We start from the raw sequence: 25,485 nt of genomic DNA on the forward strand, positions 1-25,485 counted from the left end.
AGACTCAACATTGTGAAAATGACAATTCTACCCAAAGCAATTTACAAATACAATGCAATCCCGATCCAAATACCAACAACATTCTTTAAAGAGATGGAAAAACGAATCGTTAACTTTATATGGAAAGGGAAGAAGCCCCAAATAAGCACTACTGAAGAAGAAGAATAAAGTAGGAGGACTCACAGTACCTGACGTCAGAACTGCTATACAGCTACGGTAGTCAAAACAGCCTGGTACTGGTACAATGACAGATACATTGACCACTGGAACAGAACTGAGAACCCAGATGTAAATCCATCCACCTACGGTCACCTGATCTTAAACAAGGGCCCAAAGTCCATCAAATGGCGAACACACAGTCTTTTTAACAAATGGTGCTGCAAAACTGGATGTCCATCTGCAAAAAAATGAAACAGGACCCATACCTCACACCATATACAAAAACTAATTCAAAATGGATCAAATATTTAAAAATAAAGCCAAAAACTATAAAGTTCATAGAAGAAAAAATAGGATCAGCGCTACAGGCCCTAACACATGACATTAACAGGATACAAACCATAACCAACAACACACGAACTCCAGAAGATAAACTAGATAAATGGGATCTTCTAAAAATTAAACACCTATGCTGTTCAAAAGACTTCACCAAAGAGTAAAAAGAGAACCTGCAGACTAGGAAAAAAATTTTGGACATTACAAGTCAGACAATGGTCTAATCTCTATAATCTACATGAAAATCCAACACCGCTACAAGAAAAAGACAAATAATCCAATTAAAAAATGGGCAAAGGAAATGAACAGACGCTTCACCAAAGAAGACATTCAAGCGGCCAACAGACACATGAGGAAATGCTCATGATCACTAGCCATTAAAGAAATGTAAATCAAAACCACAGTGAGATACCAACTTACCCTGGCTTTACTGGCATCAATCAAAAACACTGGAAATAACAAACGCTGGAGAGACTGCAGGGAGATCAGAATTCTTATGCACTGCTGGTGGGAATGCATAATGATACAACCATTTTGGAAAACGATATGGTGCTTCCTTAGAAAGCTAGAAATAGAAATACCATACCATCCAGCAATCCCACTCCTAGGAATATATCCTAGAGAAATAAGAGCCGTCACATGAATAGACATATGCACACCCATATTCACTGAAGCACTGTTCACAATAGCAAAAAGATGGAATCAACCTACATGCCCAGCAACAGATGAATGGATAAACAAACTATGGTACATACACACAATGGAGTATTATGTAACGATAAAGAACAGTGATGAATCTGTGAAGTATCTCATAACATGGGTGAAACTGGAGGACATTATGCTGAGTGAAATAAGTCAATTACAAAAGGACAAATACTATATGAGACATCTACTGTAAAAACTCATGAAAAAGCTTACACACAAAAAGTAACAATCTTTGTTGGTTAGGAGGGATGAGAGGCATGGGGGGTGGAATACTAAATAGACAATAGATAAGTTGTAACTTTGGCGAAGGGTAAGAGAGTACACAATACTGGGGAAGCCAGCACAGCTTGTACAAGGAAAGGTCATGGACGCTCCATAGACACATCCAAACTCCCTGAGGGACTGAATTGCTGGGCAGAGGGCTGTGGGCACCAAGGTCTCGGGGAACATCTAGCTCAATTGGCATAACACAGTTTACAAAGACAATGTTCTACATTCTACCTTGGTGAGTAGCATGTGCGGCTCTTAAAAGCCTGTGAACAGCCATCTAAGATACTCCACTGGTCTCACCCCTTTGGGAGCAACGGAGAATGAAGAGAACACCATACAAGGAAAAGATTAGTCCGAAGGACTAATGGACCACAGCTACCAAGGCCTCCACCAGACTGAGTCCAGTACTGCCTGGCTACCACCACTGACTGCTCTGACCTGGATCACAACAGAAGGTCATGGACAGAGCTGGAGAAGGATGTAGAACAAAATTCTAACACAAAAAAGAAGACCAGATTCACTGGCCTGACAGAGACTGGAAAATCCCGAGAGTATGGCCCCCGGACACCCTATTAGCTCAGTGGTGAAGTCACTCCTGAGGTTCACCGTTCAGCTGGGGACTGGACAGCCTCATAAAACAAAATGGGACTAATGAGGCACAGCAGTCCAGGGACAAGTACTAGAAGGCAGGAGAAGACAGGAAACTCAAGGTTGAGAAAAGATAGTGTTGACAGGTTGTGATGTTGTTAACCATTGTTATAGGGCAATATGTGTACTAACTGTTTAATGAGAAACTATTGTTCGTAAACCTTCATCTAAAGTAAAAAAAAAAGAATTATCTATGTGAGATCAAATTGACAACAGCAACTCAAAAGGTTTGATGGGAAGCCTAGGGGACAGTGAGTTGAAGACAATGATGATGGAATAATTTGGAAAAGGATAGTGAGAATAGCAGCACAACTAGAAGAACATAATCGATGTCACTGAATTGTACATGTAGAAATTTTTGAAATGGTTTATCTTTGGCTATGTATATTTTCACCAAAAAAAAAAAAAAAGGTTCTCCAAGGTCGAGAAGGGAGAGTGTTGACATGTCGTGGGGTTGTTAATCAATGTCATAAAACAATATGTGTACTGACTGTTTAATGAAAAACTATTTGTTCTGCCAGCCTTCACTTAAAGTACAATATAAATAAATAAATAAATAGATTTTCTTTCTTTTCCTAGCTGCTTTGTTGTTGTTAGTTTTCCACTGCACCAGTGGGGCTCCTTTCATATAGCTTACTAAGGATTTTTACCAGGAAAGGGTAAAAACTTTTACCATCTATTATGATGTGCTATTTTTCCTTTAATGTAAAGAACTTCAAGTGTTTACTCATATTAAAGCAGCCTTGCATTCCTGAGATAAACCCTAACTTGGTCATTATGTTTTCTCTTCTTAATATATAGCTGGATTAGATCTGCTATTTTATTCAGGATTTTCCATCTGAATTAAGTAAATAGAGCTCTAGTTCTCCCACTTTCACCCCTTATGGACCATCCTGGTTATTTTGGTATCAGTTATGCTAGCCCTACAGAACAAATCAACAAGTTAGTTCAGTCTAATCCAAGCTTCACACATACCTTTTTTTCCAACTGATTCTTAACCTTTTGCTATTTTCCTTAAATAACCTCAACTGCCTTTTTTAAACCAACTTCAAGTAATTCCCTATCTAATTTGCCAGGCTTGACTGACCTCTGACCCTTTCCCCAAGGCATTTCCATTGATATAGTCTACTGACATATGATACTTAATTGAAAATCAGACTTATCACCTTCCAAAGGAAATTCTTCCATATTCTCCATCACTAGGGTCACAGTTCCCAGAGCCTAGAACCTTAAAATCCACTACCCCACAAAATCACAAACAGCAAAGACAAAATAAACAAATAGGACCTCATAAAAATTAAAAGCTTTTGTTCATCAAGACTTTACCAAACAAGCCAAAGAGAAGCTACCTACTGGAAGAGTATCTTTGGAAACCATACATACGTAAAAATCTAACAACCAAAATATATATATATAAAACTTTGACAACATAACAAAAAGACAAATAACCCAATCATAAAATGGGCAAAGGACTTGAATAATAAACATTTCACCAAAGTAGACATTCAAATGGCCAGCAAACACATGAAAAGATGCTCAACATCATTAGCCATCAGAGATGCAAATGAAAACCATAACAAGATACTATTTCACTCCCATAGAATGGCTAAGATAAAAACAGAAAATAACAAAAGTTAGCAAGGATGCGGGGAAATTGGAACCCTTAACCACAGCTGCTGGGAATATAAAATGGTATAGCTGAATGTGGAAAACAGTGTGGTGGTTCATCAAAAAATTAAAAATAGAAATACCATATGACCAAGCAATTCCACTCCTAGGTATATACCCAAAAGACTTAAAAGCAGAGACTCAAACAGAAACTTGTACACCAATGTTCATTGCAGCACTATTCACAACAGCCAAAAGGTGGAAACAACCTAAATGCCCATCAAAAGATGAATGGATTAACAAAATATGATACATACATACAATGGAATACTACTAAGGCAGTAAGAGAAATGAAGTCTTGATACATGCTACAATATGGATGGAACTTGAAGACATTATGCTAAGTGATATGTCAATCACAAAGGGACAAATACTGTATGACCTCACTTATATAAAAAGACAAGAACAGGCAAATGTATATAGATCAAAGTTCATTAGTGGTTACCAGGGAGGGAGGGGGAAGAGGGCGTTATAGAGTACTGAGTTTTTGGTTCACAGTGATAGAAAAATTGCATTAAGGATAGGGTTACACAGCTGATTAATGTCAATTGTTGTCAATAAGCTGTACACCTGTACAAAGTTGAACTGGCAAAAGTTGTGTACTAGATATATTTACAACAAAGACAAAAAAAAAAAAAAAAAAAAGAGTAGCTGCTGAGGCTTCTTATGTACAACCAAACACCTAATGGGATTTGGTTCCTTGGTTTGGAGGTGCAGGGTCATGGTTTCGTGCGACATCCCAGTTAATTAGTCTAATAACATGTTTGATGCTTCTGTTCTACCTCTGTTTGTTGCATAGTGCCTGGGGTCTTAAAAGCTTACAAGAGGCCATCCAAGGCACTATAATTGGTCTCTATTCACCTGGAGCAACAGGAGAGTCAGGAATAGGAGGAGGATATGGAATGTGTGGCTAATTGCTTCCATGAACAACTGCCTATTTTGACATAATACCCAAACTGGATGATGCCCAGCTACCATTACTGAACATTTTGATCCAAGATTCTATAGAAGGATCCTGATCAGAAGAGCGAAAAAATGCAGAACTTCAAATTCTCATGGAATCCAGAATTTCTGGATCCATGGAGGCTGGATGAGCCCCTGAAACCATTGCCCTGAGATAATCTTTAAACCTTAAACCAAAAGTATCTCCTTAGTTTAGCTTAGCTAGTAAAAACTGTCTGCCTTGAGCATTATGCTCTTTTAAGATCTATATGGAATCAAATTGACAACAGTAACTCAAAAGATTAGATGGGAACCTTAGGGAACAGTGAGTTTATGTTAATGGGGGAGGAACAACTCAGAAAAGGAGGGTGAGAATGGTCGCACAAATTGAAGAATGTAATTAATGTCTCTGAATTGTACATGTATAAACCTGAATTGGTGTTTTTGCTGTGTATATTCTCAACAACAAAAAATAAAATATTAACAAAAAAAAAAATCCATCACCTCCATAAGTTTCCTTTTGAAATCAGTCCCTAAAACCAGATAACCTGATCCCAGGTAACCACTACTGTATTTTTATGCAATTAATTCATGCCTTCTACATTTCTTTGCCAACCATGTGCACCACCCACCCCCACCCCCCGCCCCTGCCCCGGAAGGTTATTTTCGTAAGCATGCTAATGTCTTTTTATAGCAACATGTAAAAAAAATTGGCATAGTGATGCTTATGAAAATACCTCATGATGGTAATCCGCTTTCTCTAGTTTGTCATTTTTATAATTTTATATAAGTGGAAGCATATAGTACTTGCTTATCTGACTTCTTTTGATCAACATTGTTGAGACTCACCCATGCTGTGTATACCAAAAATTTGTTCTTTTTAATTTCCAAGTAGTGTTCCACTATATGAATACACAATTCATTTATCCATTCATCTGCTGATGGGCATTTGGACTATTACTAATAAAACTATGAAAATCTGTGGACACATCTTTTTTTCTGCTTCTTGTTGTGGTTTAAATGAAGTTTACATCAAATCTTCATGTGGACTTATGTTTTCATTTTTCTTGAATAAATACCTGGGAATGGCTAGGTCATATGGAACATATAAGTTTAACTTTTAAGAAATTGCCAACTTTTTCATACCAATTGCGCCATTTCACATTGCCGTCAGCTGTGTAGGAAAGTTTTGATTTCTTCATGTTCATTTAACAGTATGGTCAAGTTTTTGCTTTTTAAATGTTAGCCAGTCTGATAGGTGTTCAGCAGTATCTCGGCATAGTTTTGATTTCCATTTCCCTAGTGACTGATCCTGAGCATCTTTTGATGTGCTTATTTGCCATCTGTATATATTCTTTAGTGAAGTGTCCAGATCATTTCCCCATTTTTAAAACTGGGTGTAGTAGCTAAGGTAGGTAGGAGATTGATAGATAATCCTTTTTCAGATGTTTTAATTAGATAATCCTTTTCAGATGTTTTAATATTTTCTCCCAGTCTGTAGCTTGCTTTTTTTCCCTCTTAAAAGGGCCTTTCAAAGAGAATTTTTAATTTTCATGAAGTCCAATTTGATACAATCCTTGCTTTGAATGTCATATTTGAGAAATCTTTCCACACCTAAGGTCAAAGATTGTTTCTATTATTTTCTTATAGAAGTTTTATAGTTTTAACTCTTACCTAACTTTAAAATCCTCTTCAATTCCTTCTCTTTTGCTCCCTTCGATCAAATCCTGCCAATCCATTTTTGGTATTTTTTTAGAAATATTTTCTATTTGCAAAGGCATTCTATTCTACTTAGCTCTCCCCTCTATTACAAATTCTAACAGCTTTCCAGGTGATTTTCCTGTCTAACCTTAATTCTGCCTTTAGACTAGTGACTCACCTATAACATATAGCGCTGCACTGTCCAATACAGTAGCTACTAGTCTCATGTAGCTATTTAAATATAAATCAAAAATTCAGTTCCTCATTCACACTAGTCACGTTGCACAGGTTCAATAACTACATGTGGTTAGTGGCTACCATACTGGACAGTATAGATATTTTCATCATCTTAGAAAGTTCTATTAGATGCTGCTGCTACAGATTAGTATCTTCTAATTTTTAAGCACTTATTTCAGGTTTTAATTCTCACAGTAACACTATGAAGTTGGCTTTAAAGAACTCCTTTAAAGTTTGATATGTCAGTTTATACAAAGGTACTTGTATGCTTCTTACAGAACTGATCCAATCCCAGCGGTGTATACTTTGCAAACAATTTCCGTTTTGTCTTTTTCTTCCTTCAAGACATAGTTCATATGGGAAATCCCTAATCTCACCTACTATTACTTCTTAGTCTCTCAATATTTATATACTTTGCAACTATCCCAGCATGTGTAATGTGTGGACACAAAAAGCTTCAGAACCCTCACCGATTCCTGAATCTCTTCCTTGGAGTTTCACCTGCCCCCCACTTTGCTTCTCTAGAGGATTATCACCATCATCCATCATTTTAAGCTCCCAAGAAGAGTCTTGATCAGTCCAGCTAGTCAAGCCTTTACCTAGTTAATCAGATTCACTTGAGGAGCTTTGAAAAAAACAGATTCTCACGCTCCATTCCAAAAACTACTCAGTAAGAATAGTATCTGTATGAGGTCTGAAAATCAATAGTGCCTCTGATGAGTTTAAAGTGCAACCAGGTTTGAAGTGAAAAACCTTATTTCAGTCTAAATAGGGATGCATTTATTTTCCTCTAAGTTAATTAGCAGAGGAATAGAAAGAAAATATAAAAGCATAGAAAAAAAATTTTTTCTACAGACTCCTTGTACTTCATTCTATCAAGATATACACCATGCTTCTTGAGATTGAAGTTTATTTATCATATACACAAGTCATGCCAGACAACTGAGAAAATGCTATTTACATAAAACACAGATTAAAAATACACAGTATTTGTATTTTAATACAATAATAGAGTCCCAGGATTCAAACAAGTCAGTCTGATTCCAGAAGTTTGCATTATGTAGTTATTTACTCTGCTACGAAGAACTATAGTGGAGGTAAACTTTGGCAGTGTATTTCTGAAGAGTCAAATATTAATGAATTTCATATACATGGTTTTGCATCTGTAGAGGAAGGCACAATTTCTTCAGCACATGTGCCAATTTCTGAGTCTTCTACTTCAGAATTCTCACCAGTTTCTTCTTCAGACTCAAATTCCTGACCATCCGATGATTCAGAGTTATCCAGAGGTTCGTTATTCAGTCTCTTTTAAAGAATAAACCGATAATTGATTGTAAAAACTTTAAAACCCAAATCTATTATCAACACACTAATATAGTTGATCCTCAATGTTGTACTGAGGTTCTTTTTGCCATGTTCCTCAATTAAATGCAATTACAAGCAGTCAAGTGTTACATTAGTCTCTACCACGCTCGGTCAAATTTCAGCAAAGTCAGCGTTTAATAATTTGCTGATTTTTTTAAAGCAATGAAATGCTTTCAGAATACAATTTAAATTACTACTCCTCAATCTATCTGCAGTGAAGGACTAGGTTTTCTAATTTCCAATGCACTGTGGACCAATACTTTTATGGCAGTTAAGAGAGCTTCTCCAGTACTTCCAAATGAAAACTTCAAGCATTAAATCTGATATGGCTCTAAAATGTCAGGTAGCAACTCAGTACATGGAATTTTTATTTGAAAAACTTTCCTTCCATCAGTAAGATGAAGCTTTTACAAACATGAGTAACTCTTAAGACCTATTTTAGGCAAGACTAGAGAAGTAACAGTCATCAGGTTGCTAGGTGCCATTGAGTCACTTCTGACTCACAGCAACCCTACAGGACAGAGAAGAACTGCCCCATAGGGTTTCCAAGGAGCAGCTGGTGGATTTGAACTGCCGACCTTGTGGTTAGCCACCGAGCTCTTAACCACTATGCCACCAGGGCTTCTATAAACACGTTAGCTACTTCCAAATTTAAAATAAATAAATAAATAAATAAAATAAAACCACCAAATTTATTTAGTGCACCAATTAACAGTTTTATAAATGACAGTAAAGTCACACTAGCATTAAAGTAAAAACTGCTTTAAAATGTGTCAGCTACAAAATATAATTTTCCATATATTTGCTTCTATTTTTCAGAGAGAAGCTGATTCCTTTTTATAACACTATAAGAAAACAGATATTCTATTGCTTCATAATAATAAATATAATAGCCAAGTTATTGGGCTCTTTCTTTGTGTCAGGCACTCCTCTCAACTTTTCATTATTCAATTCTCATAGCAAACCTATGCAGTAGGCTCTATTATTCCCACTTTACAGATAAGGAAAACAAAGCTCTGACAGGATAAATAAATCTACTTGACTTAATGGTGCCAGGCAGGGAGCTAAGACTCAAAGCCAGGAAATCTGATTCCAGAGATGAAACACTGATAAAATACTGCTTCAACTTCACAGAAAAACAGATGATTTTGAATCAGGTGAATGTTAAAAATACCTACCTCTATCACTTCTGCCATATACTGTACGTGTTCTGCTACTTCTGCCAATTCTTTATTCTCTTTTTTCAGGCGGGCAATTTCATTGTCCTTTCCTTCAATTTCTTTATGAAGCTATAACATAAACAAAGTTCAGTATTCCAGAGATATGGCTCTGCTATAAACCAAACCTTAAGCCTCCAAGTATATAATTGATAAAGTTCCTAACAAAGGTGATATCTTTGTCTCTCAACACAGTAGCCTTCTTTTTGTGAAATAATTCTGGTTTAACAGAGTTGCCTTTCTAATCATACTTTTCTTAGGCCAACATTAAATCTACCTTAGATTTAAGAACCAGAACGGAAACAATCCTGGAATTTTTAAAGAATTCCACAAATAAACTCAGCACATACTTTCTCATTTTCCTTAAGTGCTTCATAAAGAGCCTTCCTCCGTTTTTCTGCTACTTCTTTCCAATATTGAGAGGATGGATTTTCTGAAATAAATTAATATTTTACATGTAGACATGTTATATGCTGCTTTAAAAACTCAATACTTTCCTTCTATTTAAAAAAATATTTCTAATCTTAGTATCACTCATATTAGTCACACCCATTTTTAGAAGATTTAAAAGTTAGAAAACAAAATCAATTTTTTTCTATTTTATTTTTCCCAACATTTTTATTTTTAAGGATTTCAAACCTTCAGAAAACTTGCAACAAAAGTACAATTAAAAAAAAAATTATCTTTCACCTAAATTGAAAAAAAAATTTGCAACATCTTCTTTATGTGTTTGTGTGTATTTATCTGGTTGTTTAACACAGACATTTTGAAAAGTCCAGGTTGTTTTGTACACTGTGCTTATATTTGGATTTGCCTGTTTCCATGACTAGAATCAAGCAAAACACTTCTGGCAGGAATTTGCATAAATATGTTGTGTCCTTCTCAGTGCATCATCAGAAAGCACATGATGTCAATTTGTCACCATATTGGAAATGCTAAATGTAATCATTTGGTTAAGAAAATATCTGTCATGGATTCAATTGCATCCCCTCAAAATAACTGTCAACTTGGCTAGACCATGATTCCCAGTATTGTGTGATTGTCCATCATTTTGTCACCTGATGTGATTTTCTATGTGTTATAAATCCTACCTCTATGATATAATGAGATGGGATTAGTGGCAGTTATGTTAATGATGCAGGACTCAATCTATAAGATTAGGTTGTGTCTTAAACCAACCTCTTTTGAGATATAAAAGCAACCAGAGAGACATGGGGACCCCATACCACCAAGAAACAAGAGCTAGGAGAACAGCATGTCCTAAGCGGATCCTCAGTCCCTGTACTGAGAAGCTCAACTGGGGAAGATGGATGACAAGGACCTTCCCCCAGTGCCGACAGAGAGAGAAAGCCTTCCCCTGGAGCTGACGCCCCGAATTAGGACTTCTAACCTACTAGACTGTGAGAGAATAAACTTCTCTTTGTTAAAGCCATCCACTTGTGGTATTTCTGTTATAGCAGCACTAGATATCTAAGACAATATCTATCAGATTTCTCCCTTGTAAAGGTATCTTTTTCCCTTAGTATTTTTAGTATTGAAAAAATGACCTGCGGAGTAAAATTTTTACTTTGTGTGAATATCCTGTTCCACAACCTTTCAAGCAACTTTAACTCTATAGATGTTTCTTGTTTAAATCTATTACTTCTATAAATAAACAAAAAAAACCAAACCCACTGCCATCAAGTCGACTCCAACTCACGGCGCGCCTACAGGACAGAGTAGAACCGCCCTGCGCCATAGAGTTTCCAAGAAGCGGCCGGTGGATTTGAACTGCCAACCTTTTGGTTAGCTGCTAAGCTCTTAACCACTGCTCCACCAAGGCTCTATTACTTCTATAGTGGATGAAAAATAGTAATTTTCTATTTAAGGAATTCCTTCTACATTTTGTAGCTGGCATTCTCTGGTAAGAACTTTCCCTACCCAAATGAAGAAAATTATTACCAATATGAACTCATGTATTCTTTTTTTGTTCAGTGGATTATAATCCATTCTGGTCGTCATTCATTTTAATGCTCAAATCATCCCAAATATAGCAAGTAAAAACCCCTTTGATTAACTACTATATTCTTTTGACGTGTCCATCAGATTTTTAGTAGTTCTTTATTTCCAGACACTAGATGTTTTCCCTGCCCCAGTCTTGTTATCAAACATTCCTCCAAGGAGCTTTTAGTAGAGAATAATGTTTACAAACTAAGAGCTGGATACTAGGTGTGCTTCTTGCTATTGGGGTATCATTTGTTTCTAGGCTCTTTCAGCAGCAAAGCTTAGATATACCTTTTTCTTTTCAACATTAGTTTATACTAATACTCCCAATTCCAATTCAGCAACACAAGGTTCTTCCTTTTCTTCCTCAATTCACATTTGTATCTGCCTTCACCATATTATGAACCTGGCTCCCAACATCAACATGTTACTCATATTACTCTTTTATCCAATCCTAAGATATACACAAAACAGTTTCAGAATTACTGTACCAATACCACTGTGAACAACAAATTTAATAAAGTCCAAGATTTCTTTCAGTTCTTTTTATCTTTACAGTATGTCCCACTGAGGGTCTACAGTCCAAGTTCTATCGTTAAGTTACATGAATTAAACTTCTTCTGTGTGGTTATGTTAGCAATATGGTATCTAGTTGTTTATTTCTGTATTTAACTTTAGGGTTTTTTCACCTATCCTTGTTGATTTAATTTTAACCCAATCAGATGTGTCACAATTTATTCTATTTTACTAAAGATCTTCTTTATTTTTATCCATTCAACCTTTCCTAATTTTGCCGAATAAAACCCTATTGTCTACTAATCTTTTTCCTTACTGCCTTCCAGGCAACTCAGAATGAGCCTAAATGTCACAGTGACCTTGACCAAGTCAATTACTTTCTCTAGGCTTCAATTTTCTCACCAGTCACAATATCAAATAACTTATGGATAGTACAAAAGTAATAATCTTCCATAATGCTAATAAGATAGTATTAGCTTCCTCTTTTGATTTCTACTGCCATTCCATTAACAAGTACGTATTACAGGCACAGCTCTCATTCATCTTCACTGCCTTCACTTCAGCCATGGCTCCCTGACTTCATATTCTCCTGGAATATTAAAATTCCTTTTTTACTCAAATTCATGCTCTAAACATTTTTCTTCTGAAAAGCCTACTTCCCATCTTGTAAACTCTTACAAGGCAATCCAATATCAGAGCTGCCATATTAACAACTATCCTTTTCCTTAATACTTCATCCACATTTGGATCTTAAATAAAAGTTCAGATCTGTCCAGATAGTAAGAAAACACAAAAATATACAAGTGAAATATCTAATAGTATCCTAGATTAAGAAGAGGCCATGGGCAGAGTTCGTAACTGTATAACAAATATATAATATTTATGTTGTAGTATAATTAAAAATTTTAAGACAAAAGTTATGCATGTTTACATACCTTTAATCATAAGATCAAATGCTTCTTGAGTGACTCCTCCAAGACTTTTATTTTCACTACTTTCTGGGACAATAACAACTCCTGGACTAGAAGTCTTAGACATTAACTGGCCACTTCCATGTTTCCTTTTGGATAAGCCTTTTGCCAACTGTAATGGAAAGACATATATCCGTCTGATTTATTTTGATTTACTGAATAAGAAAGCTGAATGTTTTTGCATTTATGTATTAAAAGCAGAACTCATGTATCTTTTTTTATATCTTGAATCACCTTTTTAAAAATTACACAATTCAAAACTAAATATAGAGTTATACCTTAGGAATTTCATTTGTAGCAGCTATTTTGGATAAAGTTGGGTCTAAAGCTTAGCTGAAAATATTTTTACTGTATTTAAATAATTCAGTACCATGGAAGGGCAATAGTTTCAACCTGCCAAAGTCTAGACACCCTCATTCATGATTCCGTCATTTACACAGAGGGATAAATGAAAGAATCTAACATTCTGTTCTCTAAACATCATTATTATCTTATAGAATAATTCATAACTTATTACATCATTCCAGCTTCATACAAATTTTGAGCTTCCTAAATTGAACAATTAAACAAAACCAATAAACACCACATCTTTGGGGAACATATAATTGTTTAACTCTTAAAGTAGTTCCAAATTCCAATGATACAGTGTTTCTAACCAAGGAAATCTTGGAAATATTTTTAACGCAGAGGTATTATCACGTGTACCCCTTTCCAACACAATAATGCATACCTCACATTCTCTTCCCACAAGAGATCCAGCTGCTGAAGGCTGAATCATCTTCAGAGTTCTTCTTGGGACAGGACTATTCTAAAAGTCAAATTAATTCATTATTTGGTTACTGAGTTTCTATATGGATTGTTACTGTCTTAGTTCTACTATAATTCGGAGGGAAAAAAAACCATCAGGAATGCTTTTTGTCCTGCTATATAATTTTATAATGCTATGTATGGATAAATCACGACACTGGCTTAATCAACTGGGACACTTATTATTTCTCTAAAATTTTAATCTAGTTAAAAAAAATTCTTAAGAATGGGTCAAATCATCCAAACTTGCCACAAACAAGTAACTTTTCTCTTCCCATTTCAATATAAGCTTTTACTGTAAGTTAATCATTTTGTCAACTAATCATATCAAGTCAAAATAAAAATATAACAAAATTTCTAAGCTCTAATTAATAGTTCAAACCATATGTGATGAAACCCCAGTACAATAGAAATACCTATATTACCTCTTAAAAAGCCCTTACACACAGAAACTAGAACTTACAGGTACTCTACTTTTATAAAACCAAACAACATTTATGGTAGAAAATCCACACAAAAAGTAAACAGGGGGAAAGATTAATTATCTACATTGAAAAATACTTCTTCCCCTAATGAAAAGGATTCATCTCAAATGTCCTTTAAATCATGAATATTCCCTAACATATTCATATGTATTCATAAAAATATATACATATAATTTTCAAGAACGTACTTTACACAAAACAAAGTATACATGCAACAGACACCCACCCCTCAAACCACTACCTGCTTGTAGCAGCAATTTTGCGTCAAGCTCATTTACTAGGAGACAGCTAAAAGGTCAGTGTTTGAGGTATAATTAAAATATTCTAATATGCCCAAGCTATTGTTTTGGAAAAAACATAGCCTTCCTTCTAATATGTAAATGCTGCTCTATTTTTGCAAAAATAATTAGTTATACTGCCACCATGGGATAGCAAACAATGGTGAATACTCAAACAAGGTTAGCAAGAACATGATACCATACCAGCGTGAGAAAGTTACTGATTCCACACCGTACTTCACATGACAAGAGTTCACCTTTCCCACGGTAAAGTTTCTACTGCTGATTATTATCTCACTATTTAACTGAAGAACAAATGCCAGCTACTGAGAGAACAAATATTATACCAACATTTCAGATATAATTTAGATTACAGATTAGTCAATAGCCTCCAGACAAGTAGAAGAAAATATAACTTTGGAACCTTAATAGAAAGTATTAATTTATTTAAATTCTTGTTATTAATACTGGTCAAAGAAACCAGCTAAGTTATTGTCACACACAAAAAAATGACCATTCCTAAGATTTAGCTTTTCTACATGTAAGCTAATGCTTTTATAACATCTGGCCCTAAAAAAATGTAATATTGGCTATTTTCTTTATTCAGATTATGCATAAGAATAATACTCTTTAGAACCACAAAGGTTTTTACATGTTAGTGGTTCTTAACCTTTTTTTAGAAAACAATTTGAGACTCTGTGAACTCCCTCCCCAAAAAACTCACATTTGCACAGAATTTTGCATACAATTGACAAGGAATACATGGGCCTTAGATTAAAACTCACTCTTACAGATCTAGTTCTAGAGTCTAATTCCCTCATGTTACTGATGAGTAAACTGAGGCTGAGGTGCTATCTAACTCACTCAAAGTCATAGTTTTGGAGGCAGAACCAGAACGAAACACAAGATACATACAACTAATTTTAATAAAATCATTTCATGAAGTATAAAAGTAAGAACAAAAGAATAATCATCTTGCATAAAAAAGAATCCACTAAAAATCAATTAGAACTAGAAAACAAGTTCAGTAAGGTTGCAGGATATAAGATCAAGATAAAAATACCAATTGTATAAAAACCTCAGCTGACTTTTCTACAGAAATTGACAGGCTGATCCTGAAATTCATATGGAATTCAAGGGACCCAGAATAGCCAATACGATCTTGAAAGAGAACAAAATTGGAGAACTCACATTTCCCAGTTTCAAAACTTAACTACAAAACTGCAGTAACCAATACAGTGTGATACAAGCATAGACATGTAGATCAATGGAACAGAATTGGGACTCCAGAAATAAACCTCTATATTTATGGTCAATTGATTTTCAACAAGGATGCCAAGATGCTGGAACTTGTGATTAGCCAAAATTTTAAGTAAAAGTAACATTAAGTTAGATAATCACAAGTTCCAACATTAATATATTATTAGTGACACACCAACAATACTGGATGACTTTCAGAAATAGTACACTTGAGTAGCAAAGAACCAAGTTTAACCCATTGCCACTGAGTCGATTCCAACTCATAGGGAACCTATTCGACAGAGTAGAACTGCCCCATATAGTTTCCAAAGCTGTAAATCATTATGGAAGCAGACTACCACATCTTTCTCCCATGGAGGGGTTGGTGGGTTCGAACTGTCGACCTTTTGGTTAGCAGCCGAGCTCTTAACCCCTGCACTACTCTATTGTTGCATGTCCTCTGACTAAAAATGCAGTAACTCAAGCTTTATGAAAATCATAAACGAGATTAAATTTGGCTATGTCAAAATACGTCTAATCACATGCTTCTTACAATAGACTAAAGTGATTCTATACATACCTTTACATTCTCTTGGAGTCCTTGTTTCTGCTTCATACTGGGATTCATTATACAACTGGTGAAGCAAAGAGACTAGTAACTGAAAAACAGAATATGATTTGCATCTGAGAGTAGAATCTGGATTTTCTGTTGAAAGTGCTTACTATGTGGTGGAACGATTTACCTGTCTTAGTCATCTAATGCTGCTATAACAGAAACACCACAAGTGGATGGTTTTAATGAAGAGAAGTTTATTTCCTCATAATCAAAGCAAGGTGTCAGCTCCAGGGGAAGTCTTTCTCTCTGTCAGCCTTCTCATCAGTGTTCCCCGGACTAGGAGCTTCTCTGTACAGGGACCCCTGTCCGAAGGACGCGCTGTGCTCCTGGCACTGCTTTCTTGATGGTATGAAGTCCCCGTCTCACTGCTCACTTCTCTCTTTTATATCTCAAGAGACTGCCTCAGGACACAATCCAGTCTTATACATCAGGTCCTGCCTTACTAACACAACTGCCACCCATCCTCCCTCATTAACATCATAGAGGCAGGTTTACAATACACAGGGAAAATCACACAGTACCAGGAATCATTGCCTAGCCAAATTGATACACACATTTTTTGGGGGCCATAATTCAAACCATGACATTACCTTTCCCACTCTACTCACACTCAGCCCTATCAATGAATAGGGTGACTAAAGTTATTGACTCTTTATACCTATATTTTACACATAAACGATAATTCTGAGTTCTCAACTCTCAAGGTACCGCACTTAGAACCTTTTTTTTTTTTGTACATTTTATCGTTAAGTAATATGTACTACACACAATGCTGCAGCACATAATTTGATATAGCAGATGTGGAACAGCTCATAGATCACAAAGAGGAGGAACGGACGGATCAGGAATCAATGGATTTTTAAGAGGAAAGAAATGCTGAAGAAGAAAGAAATAATGATGAAGGAGAGGTGTCAAAAAATTTTACAGTGAAAGGATTAGCTGAAGTTTTTTCTAAACTAAATTAGGGGCTTCGGTTGCTTAAAAACATGGACCCAAATGCTGATCATTTGCTACAGTTGATAGGCAGATTCCAAAACAAGTGAGATGTTACTGTGAAATATATGAAGAAAAGGAATGTACAGACAACTCTCACTAATTTTCTGACTAGGAACACCATCCCTATTCCCAGGGATAATCCAGAACCTTCCATAAGTGGAGTTATTACCATAGCTGAAGAAATGCCAACATCGTCCAACTCTTCTTCATCATCAGAGTTAATTTTTGTGATTTGTGTATTTTTTTATGTATGTATGTAATAAAATATATCTGTGAGATTATACGTAATGTTTCCAACCCCCAAAGACAAATAAAGATAGGATTTATAAAGACCTTGATAATAAAAGGCAATAATGATAAAAACTAAAAAAAAAAAAAAACCAAAAAAATGAGGTATTCGACTTACAGAAAAACTTACTTTTAACTGAGTCATGGGAATGGAACTCCATCGCAAATTGGGTATTCTAAACAAATATGCAAAACGTGATGGTGTCTGGGATTAAATACAGGGCTCTCAAAGACCTGAGAAATGGTCACCATAAAAAGCAAAACACAGATACTTAGATTTGCCCAAGTCCCTCCTAAAGAAAAGCATCCTAACTTTGCTCTTCAAAGGCAGGTTTAAACTGTAATAAACTTGGCTCCAGCAACCAGCAATAATAATTGTGACTTTTATCCAGTCAAATGAGATTATGCATTTACATTTGTAGGGAGTGCTTAACTACCAGCATGAACTGAGAGACTGAGGGAAGCAAGAAAGAGGGAGCAGGAGAAAAGGGGGTAGTTACTGTGGTTAAAGGAGACCACCTGGCCAGACTCACTCCAAACTCAGTATCTGAACTCTCCAGTCATGTCTGTGCCTCTCTGATAGATCTCTCTGATTTTTCTGGCCATGACTTTACCAAATGCAATGGCTTTCAAACTTCATTTATGGCCCACCCTAGGCTAAAACATTTTACACAGTACCCTAGCACACACACATACATATGCAATGAAGAAGTTTAGTAAACAACAATGTAATTATGTGTGATGTACTCTATTATTCTATTTCATGTTAAGATACTGTTGGTCGGAACCCACTACACTGATCCAGGGCAATGTTTTTCGAGGGACCTTGAAACCATTCAGTGGGTCATGTCCAACACTGTTTTTGAAAATGTAACTGAATAGGATGGAACAGAAAAACAGGAAATAACAGTGCAAAGCATGTGAGGATAAATACTGTTCGGAAAACTTTTGGTTTGTTATATGGCTGTGTTCTAAGTGGAGATGTAAAATGTGTTTTAGCATTTGTCACGATTAAAAAGGTTTAAAGCCTCTGATCAAGTGAGTCTAATCCGCCACGTATTTACCACAATCCTGTCAGCAACCTTGCACGCTCATTCGCCTTTTATTCTTCAGGTTTTTTCCCCCCCTGTATCTTGTCTCTTAAACAACTACATTAAAAACTCTAGCAGAGGCGATGGTTGCACAACATGATGAACATAATGTCAGTGAACTGAACATGCAAAAAATGTTAAAGTTGGCAAAGACTATATCAACTTTTTTTTCCTTAAAAAAACCCTAGCAGAGGGATGGGCCCAAAGGGAACGCTAATAAACGGAAGAAATCACAGTATCGTGTTTTTTCATGGGAGACCCAGGATTCAGCGACCTTCTCCTATGATCCAAGCTCATGGTCCCCATCAGAACACGTCGAGTACCTTAACTGACAAGAGGATAGGTGATTCGTCTCAACCCCACAGCCAAGTACCCCTAGAATGAGTTCCTCACACCAGCTGCACCCAAAGCGCCCCCAACCCCACCAGCTCCGCCTCTGGACGACCCGCGACTGGGCGGCAGTCCAGTCCAGCGCGCCCGAGCCCACAAACCGCGACGCGCGCCTCGCGGACGGCGCCCGCCAGCCAATAGGGAACGCAGAAGGGACAGGGCGCCAAAATCAGCCCAACCAATGCGGCGGTCGCTCGCCTCATCTCCCGCCCCAGCGTGGGCTCTCGGAAACCTTTCAAAGACCCCTCACTTTCACCCCTACCCTGGCCCCGACTCCGGCCCCAGCCCCGGCCCCGGCTCGGCAGCTGTCAAAGGAGAACCCAGCTTCACTTCAGGCTGGCAGGAGCGAAAAGCGGGTTTTTCAGGCGCTGTACATACACCGTGAGCCACTGCGTTCCCACTTCCTGCCACCTCTCTCACACTTACGGGCCAGAGATGCTCAGCTGTCACAACGAACGCGAGTAACTACGGCAGTGGCGCCTCTCACAATGCGGAAAGACAACCTACTTTCGACCCAATACCCGCTGGCGTGGTTTGCGCGCGCTGCCGTAGAAGCTCACTAACTCCGCCTGCCAGCCCTGGACGACCACGTGACACAGACGCAAGCGACGAGCAGGGCATCCGGAATACAGCAAATCACCTCTCGCCTCCGCGCACTTTGGCCCCGCCCCTTCCTGCGCCTGCGCGGTAGGCTGTAGTGGGTATTTGGGTTGGAAAGTCAATAGTTTTTGGTGTTGGGGAATCTACGCCCTCTGTCCGAGCGCACAGCTCTGGGACCTTAACTTTCAGTATACAATATTTTTGCCCTTTACAAGCAAGAAAAAGATCTGTCTCCAGTAGACGTAAACAAGGGGTTAACAAAATATTATGCTTTTGTATACGACTTATATTTGCGTAAAGCCCTATTTTTACTATTTTGTGATACGGTGGAGAAGCCCTGGTGGCGCAGTGGTTAAGCGTTCGGCTGCTAACCGAAAGGTGGGCAGTTAAGAGTCCACCAGCCACTCCTTGGAAACTCTGTGGAGCAGTTCTACTATGACGTACAGAGTCGCCATGGGTAGGAAGCCTCTCCACGGCAATGGGTTTTGTTTGGTTTCATTGGATGTGGTAGGAGTTATGAAAGGCCTTATGTGGCGATCAGTTAATCCCTCAGCTATTACATATAAGCACTGTTCTAGGTGCTGGGAATACAACAGGCATTGCAATTTCAAAGAGCAGGAAAAGCTTAGTAATGATTCCATGTAGCTTTTTTTTTAATTCTATAAAATTCTAAGTAACTTTTATTGTGGACATAGCACATTAGAACTTCTTGGAGTCTAGTCAGAGCATTTGTTTACACTTACATAAATATGGAGTCCCTGGGTGGTGCAAACGGTTAAGGCGCCTCAGAAAAAAAGCCTAGAAGTCTTATTCCAGAAAATTAGCCATTGAAAACCATGGAGCACAGTTTTACTGTGACACACGTGGGGTCACCATGATTCGGAGTCCATCCAGGACAACTGGTTATAAATTGTTGTTAGTTGTTGTGTGCCATCGAGTTGTTGCCAACTCATAGCAACCCTATAGGACAGAGTAGGGTTTCCCCCATAGGGTTTCCAAGGCTGTAATCTTTACAGGAGCAAATCGCCAGATCTTTTGTTCCACCAAGCCACTGGTGCGTTTGAACCGCCAACCTTTGGGTGAGCAGTGGAGCATTTAACAATTTCGTCACCAAAGCACCTTCCGTAGATAGTAGGACACTTCTGTTTTCTCATTTCTTAACTTTTTATGGGATTATCGTTCTCGGGGAGAAGGAAATATCTGTTAAAATTCTACCCTCAGCACCGCCTTTAAGAAATGCTTTCTCATCTGTATACCCTGCGACCCTGTGTGCCCACCACCTGCCACCTCTCTGGCAAAAGACTGGATTTCCAGAATAATAAGAATTGTAGTGGCCAGTGGTTAAGTATAAGCACTGTGTCTTTTGGCTTCCAGAGTTTCTTCATCCACATGATAAAAGGGATTACTGACAAAGAGTACTGAAGCATAGCTGGTGGAAACTGAGGTCCATAGAGCCAAAATGGGTAAGATATGTAATTTTCAGGTAGCCAGTACTAGGTAAAATATAGAGCAAAGTACATACTGTTTGCCATTTCTAAAGATTTCTAACTTTCCAGAACTAAAAAGTTAGAAAAGAAAAATATCTTCAGTATGAAAATCATAAGCAGACGAGAGGGGTGAACTCTAGAGATTACCATAGTTAAAAGTCTACACAGGCAATACAAGAACTGGTGGTTTTTAGGACATATCATGAAGCCCGCTTGTTATCTGTAATTGCTGATTGTATTGGTTACTTTTGGAATGGTGTGGGGAGACTTTTACTCTATACATTTCAGTATTGTTTGAAAAACATTTTTGTTTTCTTTAATTCAACATACGAAAAGAGGTGATGCCTACCTTAGAAAAAATTGTGAAGCCCTCAGAGCTTTACCAGCTTAGGTTAGATACCTTCTGCTTTGCCTGATAAAAAACTCTTATGCTATCCAATTTGGTAGTCATTAGCCACGTGTGACTGTTGAGCACCTGAAATGTGGCTAGTCCTATTGAGGTGTGCTGTAATATAGATACCAGATTTCAAAGATTTAGTATGAAAAGAAGAATGTAAAATATCTCCATAATTGTTTATATTGATTCCATGTTGATATGATATTTTGGATATATTGGGTTACATAAAATATATTATTGAAATTAATTTCGCTTGTTTCTTTTTAGTCTTTTTAACATGACTACTGGAAAAACATTTAATTACAGATGTGACTTTTATTTCTTTCTCATGGTATATTGCTGAGACCCATTGCTGTTGAGTTGATTCTGACTCATGGAGACCCCATGTGTGATAAAGTAGAACTGTTCCATAGCGTTTTTTTGGCTGTAATCTTTACGGAAGCAGTTCACCAGGCTTTTCTTCCATGTAGCTGCTGGGTGGGTTCGAACCTCTAGCATTTAGATTAACAGTTGATCACAAACCACACCACTGTTCTATACCATCATGATGTATGTCATCCTACTGAATCATTTCAGTAGCCCTGTGTGATAGATGTTTTTACTTCCTTTTTCACAATGCTGATTAGATTAACAGTTGATCACAAACCACACCACTGTTCTATACCATCATGATGTATGTTATCCTGCTGAATCCTTTCATTAGCCCTGTGTGATAGATGTTTTTACTCCCTTTTTCACAATGCTGAAAGGTAGGCCCAAGCTAGATGGCAGGCCCAAGACCTCACACAACTAGAGAGAGACAGACTGAAACTCCAGATCTTCTGACTCAAAGTCCACATGAGGGAAGAAGGAGATTCTGAAAACATTCCTATTTCAAGTCCCCAAACCACTGGAGGAATGTCTCTAAAACTTGTGCTGTCCTATTGTTTCCTGAGGAACAGATTTATACGGAAAACAATTTTGTAGGAATCTGGGGAACAGTTATTAGTAATTATTTGATCAGAATTTTTCTCTAAGCATCCAAGTGTACTATATTGGAAAAAAAAAACAGGGATATTGATATGCTTAGGTTTAGGTGGTAATTTTGGCTCATGTATGATCATATAATTTAGTGTGATTTTAAACTATACAAACTTTTTAAAAAATTCATGGGTATTTTTCTATAATCCTTTCTATTGGCCACATCTAGCTAAGCCCAAACTCCATGCGTGTGCACTATTAGGCTGTTTCTTCTCATCGTGCCCAACAGCATTTCTAATCAGTTTGTGAAAATAGAAAGGGGAAAGAAATTACAATAATATGTGATTTAAAAAAAAAAAGAAAACCAAACCATTTAGCATGACTTAAAGCATAATGATGAATTATTAACCAAAGGTGATAGAACCAATTGAGATGACAGAGAATAAATGTACTTTTTCTTAATTTATTATCATTTATTAAGGCTAAATTGAATTCCGAAGGTTTTTAGTCAGAGTGCAAAAATTGCCCATAATATGTAATCTCTATTCTTCTGAAAACTGTCATGGGAGAACAAATAACAGCTTGCTACATTCTTATTCAAAAGGTTTAAATAGGATCATTTGTAGAGAGCTCCATTTTACACAATTCTTCTGCTGTGATTTGCACTCAAATGGTTTACCCTAGGTTTTAGGTTACCTGTTAACATGCAGATGGTTGGAAAAAAAGTGAGAGCAGAAAAAAAAGTCTAAATTCAGAATTATATAGCAGAATATATCAGAATTAGGATTTTAGATTTTTAAGGTAATATTTTAATGAGATAGTAATATTAAACATGATAAATCAGCTTTCAGATGAAAGATAGGAAACACATAATTAAAAAGTACCAAGGAAATAAAAAACACAATGAATGCAATCCATGGTGAAACTTTTTACTTAAGCTGTTATAATTTCTCTCCTTAGTGTATCTGTATTTTAAAGGAGTGTTTTTAATTTTCAAAAGTTTCAGAGCAATGAACATTGATCCTGAGAAGTTCATTATTTACAAAAGACATATTTTAGTCACTGTCATTTCTATAAAGAAATTGCTAAATTTTCACAATAGTCTCTCAGTGTTCCTTTTTCAAAATGAGTATATTGTAAGCAGAAGTTTTCTTCCTAATCTCTCTTTCATTTGATATTACATTTTATTTCTGAAACCCAGACCATTTCTGAAAGAGTTAAGTATGCAGAAATTGTTTCACAAAATTTACAGTAGTATTTTTACCAAAAAAGAAAAAAATGTATATGATACAACAAATTGTTAGTCACATGGAGGGAGGATGGGAAAGAAAGCCTTGCCTGGACACTGAGGACATTCTTGGATTACTTTAAAACGGGAAAGCCTAGGACAACACTAAGACCCTGGGAGGTGCAAACCAAAAAGATGGAGGTTTGAGTCCCACAGGAGGCACCTGAGAAGAAAGGCCTGGCGGTCTACTTCTGAAAAGTCAGCCATTAAAAACCCTATGGAGAGGCAGGGCCAAGATGGTGGAGTAGTCAGACACTTCCAGTGGTCCCTCTTACAACAAAGACCCCAAAAAAACAAATGAATCGATTATATATGACAATTAGGAGCCCTGAACATCAAAGGCAAAGTTGAGGAATCGGACTAAGTGGCAGGGGGAGGGAGAGATGGTTCAGAAGCAGTGAGGAGTTGCCAGACCTGACCAGACAGGCCAGCGCCCTGCAGGCCAGATTGGCTGGCATGCACGGTGCGGCAAGCAGTGGCACTCAGGACACGTTTTCCACGTTGGGAGAGACCGAGTGGCAGTAAGTCTACTCAGGCCTCCAGAGCCAGTGAAAAGTGACGCTTAATCAGGAAAAGATAAGTACGTGCATTTAACCTACCACACAGATCAAAAAACACCCCGTTTGGGAAGAACCTCTCTCCCATTTACGTACTCCCTCCCTGCAGTACACCATCCCTGATCAGCTTCAGCAATTTCCACGTGCCCTGGGCAAGAAGTAGGACCCGTCACTCACCCTGAGCCATTCTCCCGACCTTGGAGAGGGAACAAATTAACAAACAGGAAAAAATAAACTGCCAGCTTCCCTAAGCAGAAACTCAGGGCAGGCACAGCTCCTTTTCCTAGGCACAGGCAAAAGGGGTCCATAGACTTTGAATGCCTTTCACCCCTGCATAGACCTGTGTGGGCTTATTTCAACAGTGTAGGCCCTGATCAGCACAGTACGACAGGGTATATACCTGAAACCTAACTTCACTGTGTCACCTATGTGGTGGAATGGCAGGTTCGTAATATTTGACACCGCTCTGCCTATTAAGCTGGGTCCTCACCTACCCACATGAGGGGCCTGAGAACTGGTGGCTCCACCGACAGCACCTAGTGCCTACGACAGGGGTCCAAGAATAAGTGGTGTCTCTCAGTCCTTACAGCCAACAGCACTGGGCGCCCGTAGTCTGGCTGCAAAACCCACCCACCTACGCAGTCTAGGGAACAGGGATATGCTTTCCTCCCAGACACTCAGAGGCAGCCGTCAGCTCCCTGCCTTGCTCAGCACATGACCCCCTACTACAGCCAGATACCTGTGTCTACTCCAATCACCCCTACCCATCTACGACTGTAGGTGAGAGCCTGCAGCGCACATTTGGTGACCAACTATCTGGACACCTAAGCTGAATCCATACAATTAAAGTAAATGGACTCCAGGGCTCACGTAACTAGTAACAGATCTAACCATCTGGTGACAGGACGTTAGAGCTTCAAAGGCACCAATAATCAAACTAGCTTACACAAGCAGTCTATTTGGGCATATCAAAACAAAACAAAACAAGAAGCCAGGACATGGTAATTAGACATTAAATAAATACAATAACATTGATGGCTTGGAGACAACACTTAATATCAAATCACATAAAGAGGCAGACCATGATGGTTTCAGCAAGCTCCCAAAACAAAGAATCAAGAAATTTTCTGAAGGAAGAGAATTTCTTGGAATTACTGGAGGTAGAATACAAAAGATTAATATACACAACTCCTCAAGATACCAGGAAGGAGATCAGTAAAAACACAGAACAAGCCAAGGAACACACACAAAGCAATAGAGGAACTTAAGAAGATTAGAGAAAAGCAAA

General features: G+C 37.6%; 1 protein-coding gene across 4 annotated transcripts; it reads right to left on the reverse strand.

The window, feature by feature from the left end:
- Window positions 1-5,383: 5,383 nt before the first annotated feature.
- Window positions 5,384-19,430, reverse strand: GMNN (geminin DNA replication inhibitor). 4 transcript variants are annotated; one of them, XM_023738341.1, is made up of 7 exons: window positions 16,108-16,157; window positions 14,493-14,614; window positions 13,449-13,526; window positions 12,683-12,830; window positions 9,599-9,681; window positions 9,210-9,320; window positions 5,384-7,971 (listed from the first exon to the last, which is right to left on the reverse strand). In XM_023738341.1, the coding sequence occupies exons 3-7, from the start codon at window positions 13,494-13,496 to the stop codon at window positions 7,810-7,812; spliced, it is 552 nt and encodes a 183-aa protein (XP_023594109.1). In that variant the 5' UTR covers window positions 13,497-13,526; window positions 14,493-14,614; window positions 16,108-16,157; the 3' UTR covers window positions 5,384-7,809. The 4 variants fall into 4 exon arrangements, with proteins under 4 accessions (XP_023594109.1, XP_023594108.1, XP_023594107.1 ...); XM_023738339.1 differs by lacking the exon at window positions 14,493-14,614 and adding an exon at window positions 19,335-19,430 and having other exon boundaries at window positions 7,518-7,971; window positions 16,108-16,186; XM_023738340.1 differs by lacking the exon at window positions 16,108-16,157 and having other exon boundaries at window positions 14,493-15,689.
- Between the last annotated feature and the right edge of the window lie 6,055 nt (window positions 19,431-25,485).

Source organism: Trichechus manatus, unplaced genomic scaffold, assembly GCF_000243295.1.
Source record: "Trichechus manatus latirostris isolate Lorelei unplaced genomic scaffold, TriManLat1.0 scaffold00115, whole genome shotgun sequence".
Taxonomy (NCBI): Eukaryota; Metazoa; Chordata; class Mammalia; order Sirenia; family Trichechidae; genus Trichechus; species Trichechus manatus.

Excerpts from the sequence above, each read along its gene's own strand:
- GMNN (XM_023738339.1), bottom strand. The coding sequence starts at position 16,155 with ATGAATCCCAGTATGAAGCAGAAACAAGGACTCCAAGAGAATGTAAAG. Across the intron at positions 12,831-13,448 it reads TTGTGGGAAGAGAATGTGAG|TTGGCAAAAGGCTTATCCAA; the intron begins GTATGCATTATT and ends TTTCCATTACAG. Across the intron at positions 9,321-9,598 it reads CACTTAAGGAAAATGAGAAA|CTTCATAAAGAAATTGAAGG; the intron begins GTATGTGCTGAG and ends TTTATGTTATAG.